Source organism: Antrostomus carolinensis, unplaced genomic scaffold (genome assembly GCF_000700745.2).
Source record: "Antrostomus carolinensis isolate BGI_N321 unplaced genomic scaffold, ASM70074v2 scaffold13259, whole genome shotgun sequence".
Taxonomy (NCBI): Eukaryota; Metazoa; Chordata; class Aves; order Caprimulgiformes; family Caprimulgidae; genus Antrostomus; species Antrostomus carolinensis.
Genome location: NW_010340715.1, coordinates 19,508 through 33,004, shown reverse-complemented (window position 1 = coordinate 33,004; position 13,497 = coordinate 19,508). Strand labels below are relative to the sequence as shown.

At 39.9% G+C, this 13,497-nt stretch overlaps 1 protein-coding gene across 1 annotated transcript in view; it reads left to right on the top strand.

Annotated features, from left to right (window-relative positions):
• The window catches only part of ALG5 (ALG5 dolichyl-phosphate beta-glucosyltransferase), a gene marked incomplete at its 5' end in the record, with an annotated part of 20,765 nt that extends 13,824 nt beyond the window's left edge, over positions 1-6,941 (top strand). The window contains 2 exons of the mRNA XM_010176252.1: positions 5,517-5,602; positions 6,829-6,941. Of these exons, the coding sequence (XP_010174554.1) occupies positions 5,517-5,602; positions 6,829-6,941 (199 nt within the window). The remainder of the gene's footprint in view (positions 1-5,516; positions 5,603-6,828) is intronic.
• Positions 6,942-13,497: the final 6,556 nt, after the last annotated feature.

Genomic DNA, 13,497 nt, shown 5'->3' with positions numbered 1-13,497 from the left:
CAGGATAAATGCAGCTCCTTGCATAGTAACAAGTAGAAAAACACATGTGTCAGGTTGCTGGTGCCTCAGCTGCATCAAAAGGATAACCTTTTCAGTAAATCCTAAAAGTAGTGGGTTGGAAGAAAAACTACTGAAGCAATTTTGTATCAAAGGCAACTCATTTTCTGGGCTGTATAGGCAGTACCCATTGTTTCTGTAGACAAAAAGCCCTGAGAATTCTTCCCTTCAGATAAAGAAAACCAGTAGTGTCTTTGCATACCTGAGGGCACCAATGCTGAATTAGCACTGAGCAGTAGGAGACTGCCTTGAAGTGCTGGTTATTGGCTCCAAAAGGCAGAGCAATCATTCAAGAAATAACACACGTTTTATTTCTGTGTCTCTCAGCAGGCTGATAATGTACCTCACTCAAAGAACAAGTGTTAGGGTCACAGTCTCTTTCTTGGAAGCTGAACATCTTATGCTCTGCTAATAGATATATCAATGTAAACAACATGGCTATCCTGCTGCTTGGTTGGATAGGCTGAAAGATTTCCAAGTTTCTGTACTTAAATAGGTATCAGAGACTCCAAAAATAGATGCATATGGTGTTTTCAGTGTTTCATCAGCACCACCAATAAATGAAGTCTTGTGTTTCCGTATTCACCTTTCATATGAAAAATGAAGGGGAGAACATAAAGATCTCCCTTTATATAATCCTATGTGCATTTTTGAGTTTCAGTATTACTCTAATCATAAGGAAATAACCCAATATCAGCTGCATTAAGAATGAAAAACGAATTGCTTAGACCTTCACATTTTTCTGCTTGCTTCATGCTCTTTCTATTCCACTTGACATTGAATTGAATATCACCTCTTTAATGTTAAAAATACTAGAAAATTGAGACCACAGGTTTCTTCTTGCTTCCCTGAATTTGATTTATAGATGCTTATATTTAGAAAATCATAAAAGCCATCTGAAATATACAAGGAAAAATACTGTTTTATTCTTATGGTGATAAGGATCGTGTAACACTTTTTAAAGAGAGACCAAGATATTTCCTATAATATTTTGTTAATCTAAACCTAAAGTTTAGAAAGCATTTGAAAATTACTTGATGCTGGAAACTGTTTACATTTGATACTAAGAAATAATGCTTACAAACCTAAACTAGGGGTTTTTTGTGAGTGTTCTCGTTGACTTCTTTGTTTAACTGTCCTTTGGAGAGCTGGCTGTGTATATATGAATACAAACCAAACATTCTTGAAATTTACTTTCTAAATAGCAAAGTTTTGACATTATTTTGAAATGAGAGCAACCTTTTGAACAGAGAGAGCATGTGCTTTGTGTTTTAGGTTCTGAATCTGATTACACCACTAATCTATTTTTCAGAAATGGATGGAGCACATTTTTTAAATTAAAACTTAAAAGAAAATTAAAAGGGGTATTTTAGAAACATAATAGAGACAGTTGGAATTATTCACTTTCAGACTCTAAAAGAAGCTCTAGATCTGCATCTACAATTTTGACCTGAGAAATGTAGCTGTTTATGTTAAATTTTAATGCACAGGAGGAAAACTGGAAAATTAAATGGTTTTACTGGCAGAATTTTCCTGTACTAAATTTGGTCATTGATTTCATCTGACTAGCAAAAAAAAAAAAAAAAAAAAAAAATTCTTCCAGACAGAAGCTGTCTTTCCCTGCCTTGGAGAACAAGACATAGCAGTCATTACTGGCCTACCTAGAATACTGATAAAATGAGGGGAAATTCAAAGCATAATTGATTTGATTAACATACTGGTATGATTGACATACTTTTGTAAAGTGGCAATTTATAATGATATTATGGAACTCAGCAGATCACTGATTAGATCAAATTGTTGCTATTACCTTTGTCTATAAAAATTGCCTTGTGCACTGAACAAGCCATGCTATTTTGCATGTAAAACTCAAAAGTTCAATATAAAAAATTAATGTCTGTTTCTTTGGTTTGTCACTAATCTCTGAATGTGAGTCTCCTCTAGGGTAGGCTCCAGCTAATGTACCCACACTTAAATCCTCACTATGGAAACTTCTGTATGGTTCTTCTGTACCATCTGGATCTGGTGATCTGCGGTGTGGGTATAATACTATCAGTGTATTCAATACACGGTGATCTGTATTCCCTGATTAACTGTTCTAGGATGTGTATGAGGTGTACTGAAAAGTGGTGGGGTACAGGGGAAGAAAAAAAGTACCCCAGCAGTATACTCCAGAAGTCATTCTCCTTTCAGCTTTGAATAGGGTTTTTTAATTTCAGGATAAGTTCACTATTACACAAATGGAAACATGTAACATGTAACAATATCAGTGTTCAACCTGATTAATTCCTGTGGTTTTAATATTTTATTTTAGTGCTGTAGTTTACCAAGCTATTAAATGTTGTTGTACTGTGATGTATGTGCTGACATCCCAGTAATCGGTTGTCCATAGGAATTGTTGCAAATAACTATTAGTTCACTAGGCTAATACTTTATGTAGTAATATTTTTAGAGCAGCTCATATAGTATAATTCATCAGACAATTATTCTATTTCTCTTAAGATTTTTAGTCAGTTAAGTAGTAAGTATTACAAAATTAGATTTAGTCTTAATATACATGACTCATAAACATTCAAAGGTGAATATATGGAGGTTTTGGCTTACAAATGTAAAATGTCAGCAAAAAATTAAATAATACAACTTCAGTAGAAGAGACCATGGCATAATTAATAAAATACTTTTCAACCCTCATTTAAAGAAAACAGTGAAATGTTTGGCAAGGCTGCTTGGAGCAGGTTCAGTTCACTGAGGTAAAAAAACCCCATTTATTCCTGTAACTTTTTTTGTGGCAATTAAAAGGCCTGTGTCCTAATCAAAATCAAATTTACAAGGTGGTCAGTAACCGTAATCTCTGTAGATAACCTCTGTTTATGCTGCCTTTGCATGTTTTAATGCTGTCCCTGGTGCTATCAATACCTCTCCTGTAACATACACGTACAGTGGGAGTTCAGGTTGATGTGTGTTTGGTGATGATTTCACCAGCAAGCCAGCGTGCTGTGGTCTGTACTTCAATGGGAACCTACATGTGTGTCATAGCCAAGCACACATTTCAAAGTGGACTTCGATTGTTGCATTCATTAGTAGTTTTGCAGAAATGCACTGTACTGCTTAAAAGGAGAGAGTGGCTTGCAGTAGAAGGAAATAACATCTGAACTTAGCTAGCAACCTGCTAAAGTATGTCTTTTTGCCTGCTCTTGGTCAGATATCTGTCCCTTTCTACTCTTTCTGTACTGTTAAATGGGATTACCAAGAGTTGAATTCAAGCAACCCTTAAAGCATGAATTAATAATGTTATTTTTATTGCATATATGTGTTCCAGTGGCAAAAGGGGTTTTTAATTTCAAAAGAAAATTATCTTGGACTTAGCAATGAGAATTTAAGGAGATTCTAAACTTAAGAAGTCATTGAGAGAAAATGTGGACTAGTGTTTAATTGTACTTGACTGCCTCACAGCTGCATTTTCAAGGCCTGGTGAGCTGGTTTGGTACATCTGTTCCATTGACTTCAAACTGGAAACCTTATCAACAGCTTGGTTAAAAGGTTTTCATTTCCTTAACATTCAAAATTTAGTTCCCTGGGAAAAAAATTCTGTGTTTGAATATGTATTGAGTCTAGTAGAAGTCAGATGTGGATGACCATTGGCAGTTTTTTCCAATACACACTAGTATTTTTAAAATGCTTTTTATTGGGCAGGGGGGCGCTGTTTAGCTTAAATTACAGCTACTAGAACTCACTTAAGGAACAAGAACACCCCTGCTGGCATTTGAAGACTACAAAGAGGGGGGAGAAAAAAAGACCTTGCAATCAATAAATCTAAGAAATTTAACCAAAATCACCAAAATCTTCATAATTGTGATTTGCATTCACCCTTGTCAATAGTAGCTACTGGTAGTTTCATATGCTGATTTCTACATGAGCGTTACAAGCTGTAGTTGCCAAAACACTTTTCCAATATCAAAAGCCTCGGTGCCTCAGATCCAGAAGGCCTACTTGAGCATGCAGTTGCAAGAATGAAACACAGAAACAATTCTGTGCAGAGAACCGAGAGGATTAAAGTGTATTTTGGACAAACTGGTCAGGGGGAGCAGTTGACTTAAGAGTAGGATCATTTCCCCAATGCATTTTGCTGCACAACGCACAAACGATTGTAGTAGCAAAAAGGACAGGTTTCTCAAGAGAGTTTTGTGTTGTACATTAGATGGGCACTGGGTGAAAATACAATTGTTGTTCAGGTTCTGTTATGCACAGTCGCATAAATCACTTCTCAAGTCACCTCTATGCTGCTGCCTTTATTCTTGACTTAGAAAGTACAAAGAGAATGCATCAGATCAGTGTAAAGCCACAGCAGGTAGTCATCACTTGGATGAAATTATTAGAGATGTAGATTGACACTGCACGTTTGACAGCTTGGTCTTTAAGAATGTCTAAATCGTGATTTTGACAGAATGACAAGTGAGCGGTGGTCTGAGCACAGCGCGACATGTACCTTCAAAATCAGGATGCAGTGAAGTATTGTTGGCTCACAACAACCCCATGCAATGCTACTGCCTTGGGGAAGAGTGGCTAGAAAGCTGCCTGGCAGAGAAGGACCTGGAGGTGTTGGTTGACAGCCAACTGAATATGAGCCAGCAGTGTGCCCAGGTGGCCAAAAAGGCCAATGGCATCCTGGCTTGTATCAGAAACAGTGTGGCCAGCAGGACCAGGAAAGTGATCATCTCCCTGTACTCAGCACTGGTGAGGCTGCACCTTGAGTACTGTGTTCAGTTTTGGGCCCCTCACTCCAAGAAGGACATTGAGGTGCTGGAGCATGTCCAAAGATGGGCAACGGAGCTGGTGAAGGGTCTGGAGAACAAGTCTTATGAGGAGCAGCTGAGGGAACTGGGGTTGTTTAGTCTGGAGAAAAAGAGGCTGAGGGGGGACCTTATCACTCTCTACAGCTACCTGAAAGGAGGTTGTAGTGAGGTGGGTGTTGGTTTCTTGTCCCAAGTAACAAATGATGGAAGAGGAAATGGCCTCAAGTAGTGCCAGGGGAAGTTTCAATTGAATATTAGGAAAAATATCTTCACTGAAAGGGTTGTCAAGCATTGGAACAGGCCACCCAGGGAAATGGTTGAGTCACTGTCCCTGGAGGTATTTAAAAGATGTGTAGATGTGGTCCTTAGGGACATGGTTTAGTGGTGGACTCAGCAGTGTTAGGTTAGTTGGACTCTATGATTTTAAGGATCTTTTCCAACCTAAATGATTCTGTGATTGTAATATATATATTAACTATGTTCTGAGCTGTTCAGTCAGGGAAATTCATTTCCCTTTCATGTGCATCTGACCTGTAGAGCATTCATATCAACTTCATAACTGAACACCAGCCTCCTTAAATCAGGCCAGGGATGTAATTAACAATGCCATCATCTTTCTTCCAGAAATAAGTGTGACTGTATTTGTTATTTACTGTTCTACTTCAGGGCGTTTGATGTGGAACTTCTTTATATAGCTCAGCGCTTGAGAATACCTATAGCAGAAGTTGCTGTCAACTGGACTGAAATTGAAGGTATGGTGATTGTTTTTACTCTCACAAGATGCTTTATGTGTCAATACAGAATAAAATATCTGAAGGTCTTCCCATACTTTATGCAGTTTTGATAGCACACAGCCTTCTTTCCATAGAAATTTTGAATTTCATGTCCTTGCCAGCCTTCTGACATGGCATGGTACAAAAAGAGCAGGTGAAGGGGTAGTAAAGGAGAGAAGCTCTGCACTCCCACTGGAGACAGTAGGTAGTTATAGTGCTAGGACAAAGCACTACTTTGGCACGTTCTGTTTCTGTAATATGTTAATAAAAATATTGCAATTGTAAAGTACTGTACAGGAAGTATGACCAGTGTTGTTTAGTGGTTCAACTCCATTTCACTGTGTCTTGCCTTCCAAAATTCTCAGCCCACCTATTAAGGCCTTCTCTAGAGCACCCTCTCAAGATGTGATGTTCTTTCAGACCTGTTAGGGATGTCTCTGTTACTGGGTTACTGGAAAGTATAGCTCCACACATATTTCTTCGCAGCAAAGCCATCTTAAGAGGTACTGCTTGCTTCTGCTCACTTCCTTCCTCCCACCAAATGCAGTTCCTTCTTTTTTTCTTTTTTGTCCCTTTTTTCCCTAGCTTTTCTTTTTTAAATTTCACTGTCTTCTCCGTAACACAGCCCCTGAACAACAGAAAGTTATAATGAACTGCAATGGTGATGAAGAGTGTGAGCAAGTAGAGAACATCCTAAGCCAACTTTACTAGAAAAGAAATGTTTTCTTCCAGTGCAGTTCCACATGTATATTGCACCTAACCCAAATGTCAGCAAAGATGGAAGAGGGCTTATTTTCATAGTGGGGGTTCCTTACCTTGTCTGAAGATTGGCACGTTCGTATTATTGCTGTATGACAGCAGGTGGTGGTTCTCTTCTCCAAAGTCGCTAAGAAAGCATTTGCTTAATTATTGGTGTTCAGGCTCCTATGTACTTGAACAAAGCCTTGTTGCAGAGGAGACTATGCATCTTGTGACATACATGGAATTACTGTGCTGCTTGTTAACTAGAATCTCCCACTTAGGGTATAATGTAATTACTATAAAGCAGTAACTTTCGCAATATAAATTTTTATTAATGTTAAGGTCTAGGTTGTGGGGCTGAATGTGCTGAGAATGCAGAGGTTCATGACTACTCAAATGTGCATCTTGCCAATGCCCATTTTTTCTAACAGCGTCCTTCTGATTTTCTTCTTCATTAATCACAGGTTCTAAGTTAGTTCCTTTCTGGAGCTGGCTGCAGATGGGCAGGGATCTTCTTTTTATACGACTGCGATATATGACTGGTGCCTGGCAGCTTGAAACAAGAAAATATAATTAGGTTATTTACATTTTCCAAATACATTATTATACTTAATGGAACATGAGAACAGTTTCAATCAAGTGAAGTGGTGATGAAAGCTGAGGTAATTCTTCATTGCTCCTGTTGTGTGTTCCATTTTTTGTAGCATGTATGTATGTGTTTTATAAGATTGTCAACAGGGAATTTGTACAATGTTTTGAAAAGAGAAAGCATTTCCAAAAATATTTTCTTATCTGGTAATCAGGTTTTTATTTTATTAAATAGTAGCTTTAACATGTCTTATAAATTCAGTCAAATAAATATATCTGCTTTTGTCTCATCATACCTATGCATACTAGAAAGAGCCACTCTGTTCTGCAAGGTGCAATATTGTGTTTTGAACAACCACAACCATTTGTTTCTGTAGTATCTGGAAATTTACAGCCGTGTTGCAACTCGGAATAATTAATCATGATTCACGCTGATGCATGTTTACATTCAATGTTATGGGAAACATTAATGGGTTTTACTGATTTGTAACAGTAATGTTCATAAGGCTGTTCTAAGAACTTTCAGAACTTTTTTGACATTCCAAATATTTTTGTCTGGTGCTGAAATAGTTGTCTGAGATCAAACTGCAGATCGTCTCCAGACTGTAGAAGGTCCAAGAGAAAGCACATTTTATTTGAAGACGTTGTCTTTTGTTCATATGCACTGATTACTACTGCATGCTTAAGACTAGGAGTCCTTGCCATCTCCAAATCTGTACTGAAGAGGGTATGAAAAGCTAATTCAGAGCATACAAAAATGAGACCCAGTGTACACTGAGTCTGTGCATTAGCACTGCCAGTTTGAATTTCTCATGCTTCAAATGAGATCAGAGAAGGAGGAAGGAGTCTTGAGTCTTTCTTAGTAATGTCATACTCTGTTACAGTACTCAAGTTGCAGTAGTGCTTTCAAAACAGTTGTGGGGATTGCCAACAAACTAAGCCAATCCTTCTTTCAGAATCATGTACAAATTTTAACAGATTTAAAGACTGAATGGTGTCTGGTTGTACTTTCACATATGATTTCGCTGGTGATTTTTCTTATTCCTTCTGCAATATTAAGTTGAGTTTTGCTCCTGTTAGGGTTACCTCAGCTTTCCATAAATTGAAGTGTTGGAATAAATTATCAAATAATATCTTCAGTTTGATTTCGCAGACTTTATTCTCTTGCCTAGTCCACATACATCTCTCACTTCTGCAGAATGAATCACATGACTCCTCATTGCTGTTGCTAGAATAAAGTACCAGCTTCGCAGTTTTGGTAAAGTGAATTGCCCTGATCAAACCTGGACAATGATCGCTCTGCCTATAATTAATTGAAGTTGCCAACTACTTCTCAAAAGCAGATTCCTAAAATTTTCTTCATGTCTTACCTTAAAATTTAGCTTATTTGAAATTTCAACCAATTTATTTTCTGCATGATCAGTAAACCTCTGGTGACATCTTCTTTAAAACAATTCTGCTTCTGAATTGGATGCCAAAGCTTGGAAGGGGGGGTGCTAATTTTCTTTTTTTTTTTTTATTAATTTGTGCTCTGCAGTAACTCTCTCCTTATTGAGTAGTCTCCAGTAGCAGCTGTGCATATATCATTCTAACAAAATACTTGGTATCTTCCACCTCAGAGAGGCAGAGTTAAGACTACGTTTAGCATCTTTGAGCCTTGTGGGATTGGGTGCTAGAACTTGTTGGCCAGGAATTCTTTTATGCTTTCAGTGGATTTTAGCCATCGATAAAGGTCATATCACATCTTCATAGTCCAGAGTCTGCTCTCTGGCTCTGAGGTTGGTAGACATGGCACTGGTCACATCCGTGTGCCTACGTCTTCCTCCTCAGCTGCCTTTCAGAGCAGGCTTTCTACGTCTAAACTGTAATTTGGAGATAGTCCTTGACCTTCACTGACTGACAAACTGTGCCCAAAATTATTTTGAGAGCAGGAATAGGCAGCTGTGGGACACCTGGCACAGTGTAGTTGACTTGTCTGGTGTAGCCAGACATGTTCCGTGGCAGTGGGGATGAAAGCTGAACTGAGATGAAAAAAACAAAAGGAGTAAACTGAGACAGAAGGAGAATGGGGAGAAGCAGAAAAGGAGAATGATCTGGGGCTGAGATTGAAAGCGAGAGAGTAAAATGGAAGATGGGAAGTACTGACACTGCATGAGGAGTGGAGGTGGAAGAGCAATGGACTCGGCAAAGATACTGGAACAAGGGAATGGGGAAGGAGACAGATCAGTCAAAGGTATAAAACAGGAAATGTTGCTAATGAGGGAAGGGGAAACTGAAGACCCTCACTAAGCCAAGTCCTCCACGAGAATAGGGTTAAGACAGAAATCGTCTAAAACAGGTTGGGACTGAAGATACAGTGATATTCAGAGTCTGGGCTGGAACCCAGGACTACTTTTTCAGTGTTTCTCAGTCATTCTTTAACCTCTACAAAATCCTTTGGCAAATTGTATCTCATCTTCTTTATGTGCCAGTTCATAAAGAGAATAACTGGCTGCCAGTATCAGTTACTCTTCCAACACTAGTTACTGAAATCTGCAGTAGATCTACAGGCTCCAATTCTGAACCACATGAAGGGGCAATGGAGTCTTTCACAAAGAAGTGGGATATGATACAAACCAAGTTGCAATGAAAGCTCACTTTTCAGAGTTAGAAAGCCAAGTGTGATGAACATAGGAAACAAAAGTAGCCTTTCTGACTTGTTCCCATATGTATATGTGGTATGAGAGGAGATACTTGCTTATGTAAAAGATGCATTTTTAGTGCATGGAACTGATAGTGCATGGAACTGGTTCAGAAATCAGTGAGTTGTATGGTAAAGACAATTTGATTGATTTGCCTTCCATTTAGAAAATGGAAGTTTGGATACGGTATAAATGAGACAAAGGATTAAAGAGAGGCAGTATGTTCTCCTTTATCAGATAAAGTTAAAATAAGACAGGCATGTGGTTCTTTTCCCTCTTGCCCAAATGGTCCACACAAAGAAGGTGTTAGAGGTTCAGATTCAGTTCCTCTGTTATTTAAGCCTACATCCAGGCCCACATCTTAAAAAATGGTGAAATAATTCCCAAACCCTTCTGCAAATCACTTCAAAGGGATATTTGGACAGTTCAGTAACGCAAATGTGACACTATCCCTATCTCTCAACAGATCAGAGTTTAAAAAATTGAGTTCCAAGTCTGCCATAGTGCGTTCCGGGGTTGAAACACTATCGGCTCTTTCTCTGAGAACTGTTTTCCTTTGTGTGGGATGATGTCGGGTGTGGAGCAGTTAGCTGCACTTGCTGAACCAACTGCTTCAAGCTTTCTCCGAAGCAGAGGCAGCAAAGGAGACTCACTTGAGCTGAGAAGGATGGTTGGCTTTGCCTTCTGGCACTCATGTAACGTCTTTTGGGTAGCATACTCAACTCATCGTAGTTGCAGGTTATGAAATATAAGACACACAGGCTGTCACAGGAGACCAAGTATCCACCAGGTGCGTGCTCGAACAGGTTAGACTCATGCTTGGTTTTAGGTTTTTGCTGACAGTCAGTTATCGGCATTCTTCTAACTGTGTGTTGGGCAGGTGCATGTAAAGATTGCACTCTTGAAGCAAAGGTGCACCTGCTTTGTCAGTCCCAACAAGGAGCAAATGGAAGATGAGAAGAAGTGGCTTTTCACTGTCAAAATTAAAGTGTGTAAGAGCCTGTCCCTAGTGAAATGTGGTACACCTGAGAAACTTCAAAAGATTATAAAGTCCGTGGCTCTTACACGTCTTCAGGTCAGGCCGCAACAGAGCAAAGATTTTGAACACTGACAAATTCGAGATGGTCAGAGGTCTTAAGTCCACTTGTGCCTTGAGCCCTACATCATGTAGGCCAACATTAACTTTATCCGAATATTTAGTGAACGCAGAGAAAAGGAAGTACGTTGCCAAGTACACATGGAAACTACTAAGCGAATGTGAAGGATAATCAGATATTTTGAAAAGCAGCTGTGCAATGGCTATGATTTATTTAAATAAGAGATGACCACATGGCAGAGACCCCAAATTACAGTATTAATTACTCAAGCAGCAGTCTCTGATGACAAAACTTTTTACACTAACCTAGGAGTTTTATAGAAAAGTCAAAGGCAGAGTGATGGGAAACATAACTCATTTAGAATTGCCAGAAATCAGATCCTTTAAAATGCAAGAACACATCTCATAGAAATCTGTAGCTGTCAGAGATCAGAGATGCCCTGTCTTTGTATAAGATATATATCCTGTCATTCACATCTTGATCTTCCCCAAGCTTTTACCTTAAAAGGAAGAGTTGCCTGTTCTTGTTAAATCCATACATTTGTAGATACTTCCTAGTTACTCAGTTTTGTTTATTTCCAAGTTTATTTAATTTATTACCATTATTTTTCTGTGTAGCTATCTGAACCAATGAGAAGGTTGGAATCATGTATCTTGATTTTCCTGTGAAGATCACATCAGGTGATAGAGGTTTTGGACCAGACCCAATATGTAACTTCAGAAGTTAACCATCAGGTTCCCGGGTGTCTATGTTTAAAGTTATTGGAATCCAGAATCCTGAACGAGGCACCTTTTACCTGCATGAAATGCTACACGTCCCGGGCCAACTTGCTGGCTTTAGTCAGTTGTCTAACATCAGCCTGTTGAGCATGCAGGGAGATCCCTGTCTGCTCATTGCACAGCCTAGAACCCTTCTCTTAGGATAGGAAGGAGTAGAAGCCTTTCAGAAAACATGTCTAAGCTTTCCCTGAGTGGAGCAGGAGCCTGCTTACTAGTCTACCAATTCAAATCTCTATCTAAGAAATGGGAGACTAAGAGTGGATTCCCACACTGAAGGGAGATGAAACGCGTATGTCCCATGGGGTGATCTCTAACTGCTTTCTATTTAGGCTGTTCCACTGTGCACTGAGGACCATAAAGCCCAATAGTGAAACATAACTCCACCTCATTTATCATAGCACTTACCTGAGGGTGAGGAAGACCTGGGTGCCAGCCCCTCTCCTTGGGATCATAGAATCATAGAATGGTTTGGGTTGGAAGGGACCTTAAAGATCATCCAGTTCCAACACCCCCTGCCATCAGCAGGGACACCTTCCACCAGACCAGGTTGCTCAAAACCTCATCCAGCCTGGCCTTGAATGCTTCCAGGGAGGGGGCATCCACAACTTCCTTGGGCAACCTGTTCCAGTGTCTGACCACCCTCACAGTGAAGAACTTCTTCCTAATATCTAATCTAAACCTGCCCTCTTTCAGTTTAAACCCATTTCCCCTTGTTTTGTCATTAACTGCCCTTATGAAAAGTCCTTCCCCAGCTTTCCTGTAGGCCCCTTCAGGTACTGGAAGGCCGCTATAAGATCTCCCCGGAGCCTTCTCTTCTCCAGGCTGAACAGCCCCAAGTCTTTCAGCCTTTCCTCATAGGAGAGGTGCTGCAGCCCTCGGATCATCCTGGTGGCCTCCTCTGGACTTGTTCTAGCTGCTCCAGGTCTCTCTTGTGATGGGCGCTCCAGAACTGGACGCAGTATTCCAGGTGGGGATGTTTACCATCTATTATCAATTTACTGTACTTACTTGGGATATCAGATGATGCATTTCTTGAGAATTTCATTTCACTACTCTTGTCTGTGTTCTTTCAGCCCAACATATCTCAGCTGTTGCACAGCAATCCCAGTAGCAGTGGAATATGCTCCTAGTCCCCATTTCTGAAACAGCTGTGCCAGTTTAATTGCACAAAGCCATAAAGAAAAGCATTTCTGCTCCCTCTACACCTGTTCTGGGACTGCTTGGAGTCTCCCTCAAGCCAGTTCAGCTCGCTAGAGTGGCAGGATGCCATCTTCCACTTGTTTTTTCTTTCTTTTCCTCTGAGATCATTTTCTGCCATTTCAAAATGTGATTCAAAATGACTCACGGAGTGGTCCAGCCAGGCACAGGGTGCAGCAGCAAAACTGCTGGACTTCCTCTTTTGACAGCTGTGAACTCACCACAAGCTCAAAGAATGACTTGCCACCTGGAGGCCAGAACACTTTTCTAAGGTAGGAAATGTGAATTTAAATTCCTCCTTTTTGAAGGCTAGACAAGACCTGAGGTCTTGTTCCCCTCTCAAAATGAAACCTTAAATTACAAAGCTCTAGCAACAAGGTCCTGGCTCCATCTCTTGATGTATTCCAGAGCCCCCACTTTTATGAAGTGCCATAACATGGAATGGGAGGCTCAGTTGGAAAGTTTTGTGGTCATTCCTACTAGAAATGCTGATTGATTCACATGTGATTGAGTCCCACGTAATTGCAGAGACTGTGTAGAGAACCAAGTTCCTCTGAGCATAAGTAGACAACTTCCCTGATTACAAAGCCTGTCCTTCAAACCAGTGCTCTACCTAATTTGTCCTATTTATAGACTTGCAGAGATACAAAAGGTCTCCTCGTTTGTATTTCAGTGGAATCTTAACCTTTACTGTTTCCTCCTGCACTTGCATTTGCAGAGGTGACCCCTGGAGATTCAAGTCTTCTAGATTACTCACTGTCCTGCATGGCCCAGCCCTCCAAAGACACATC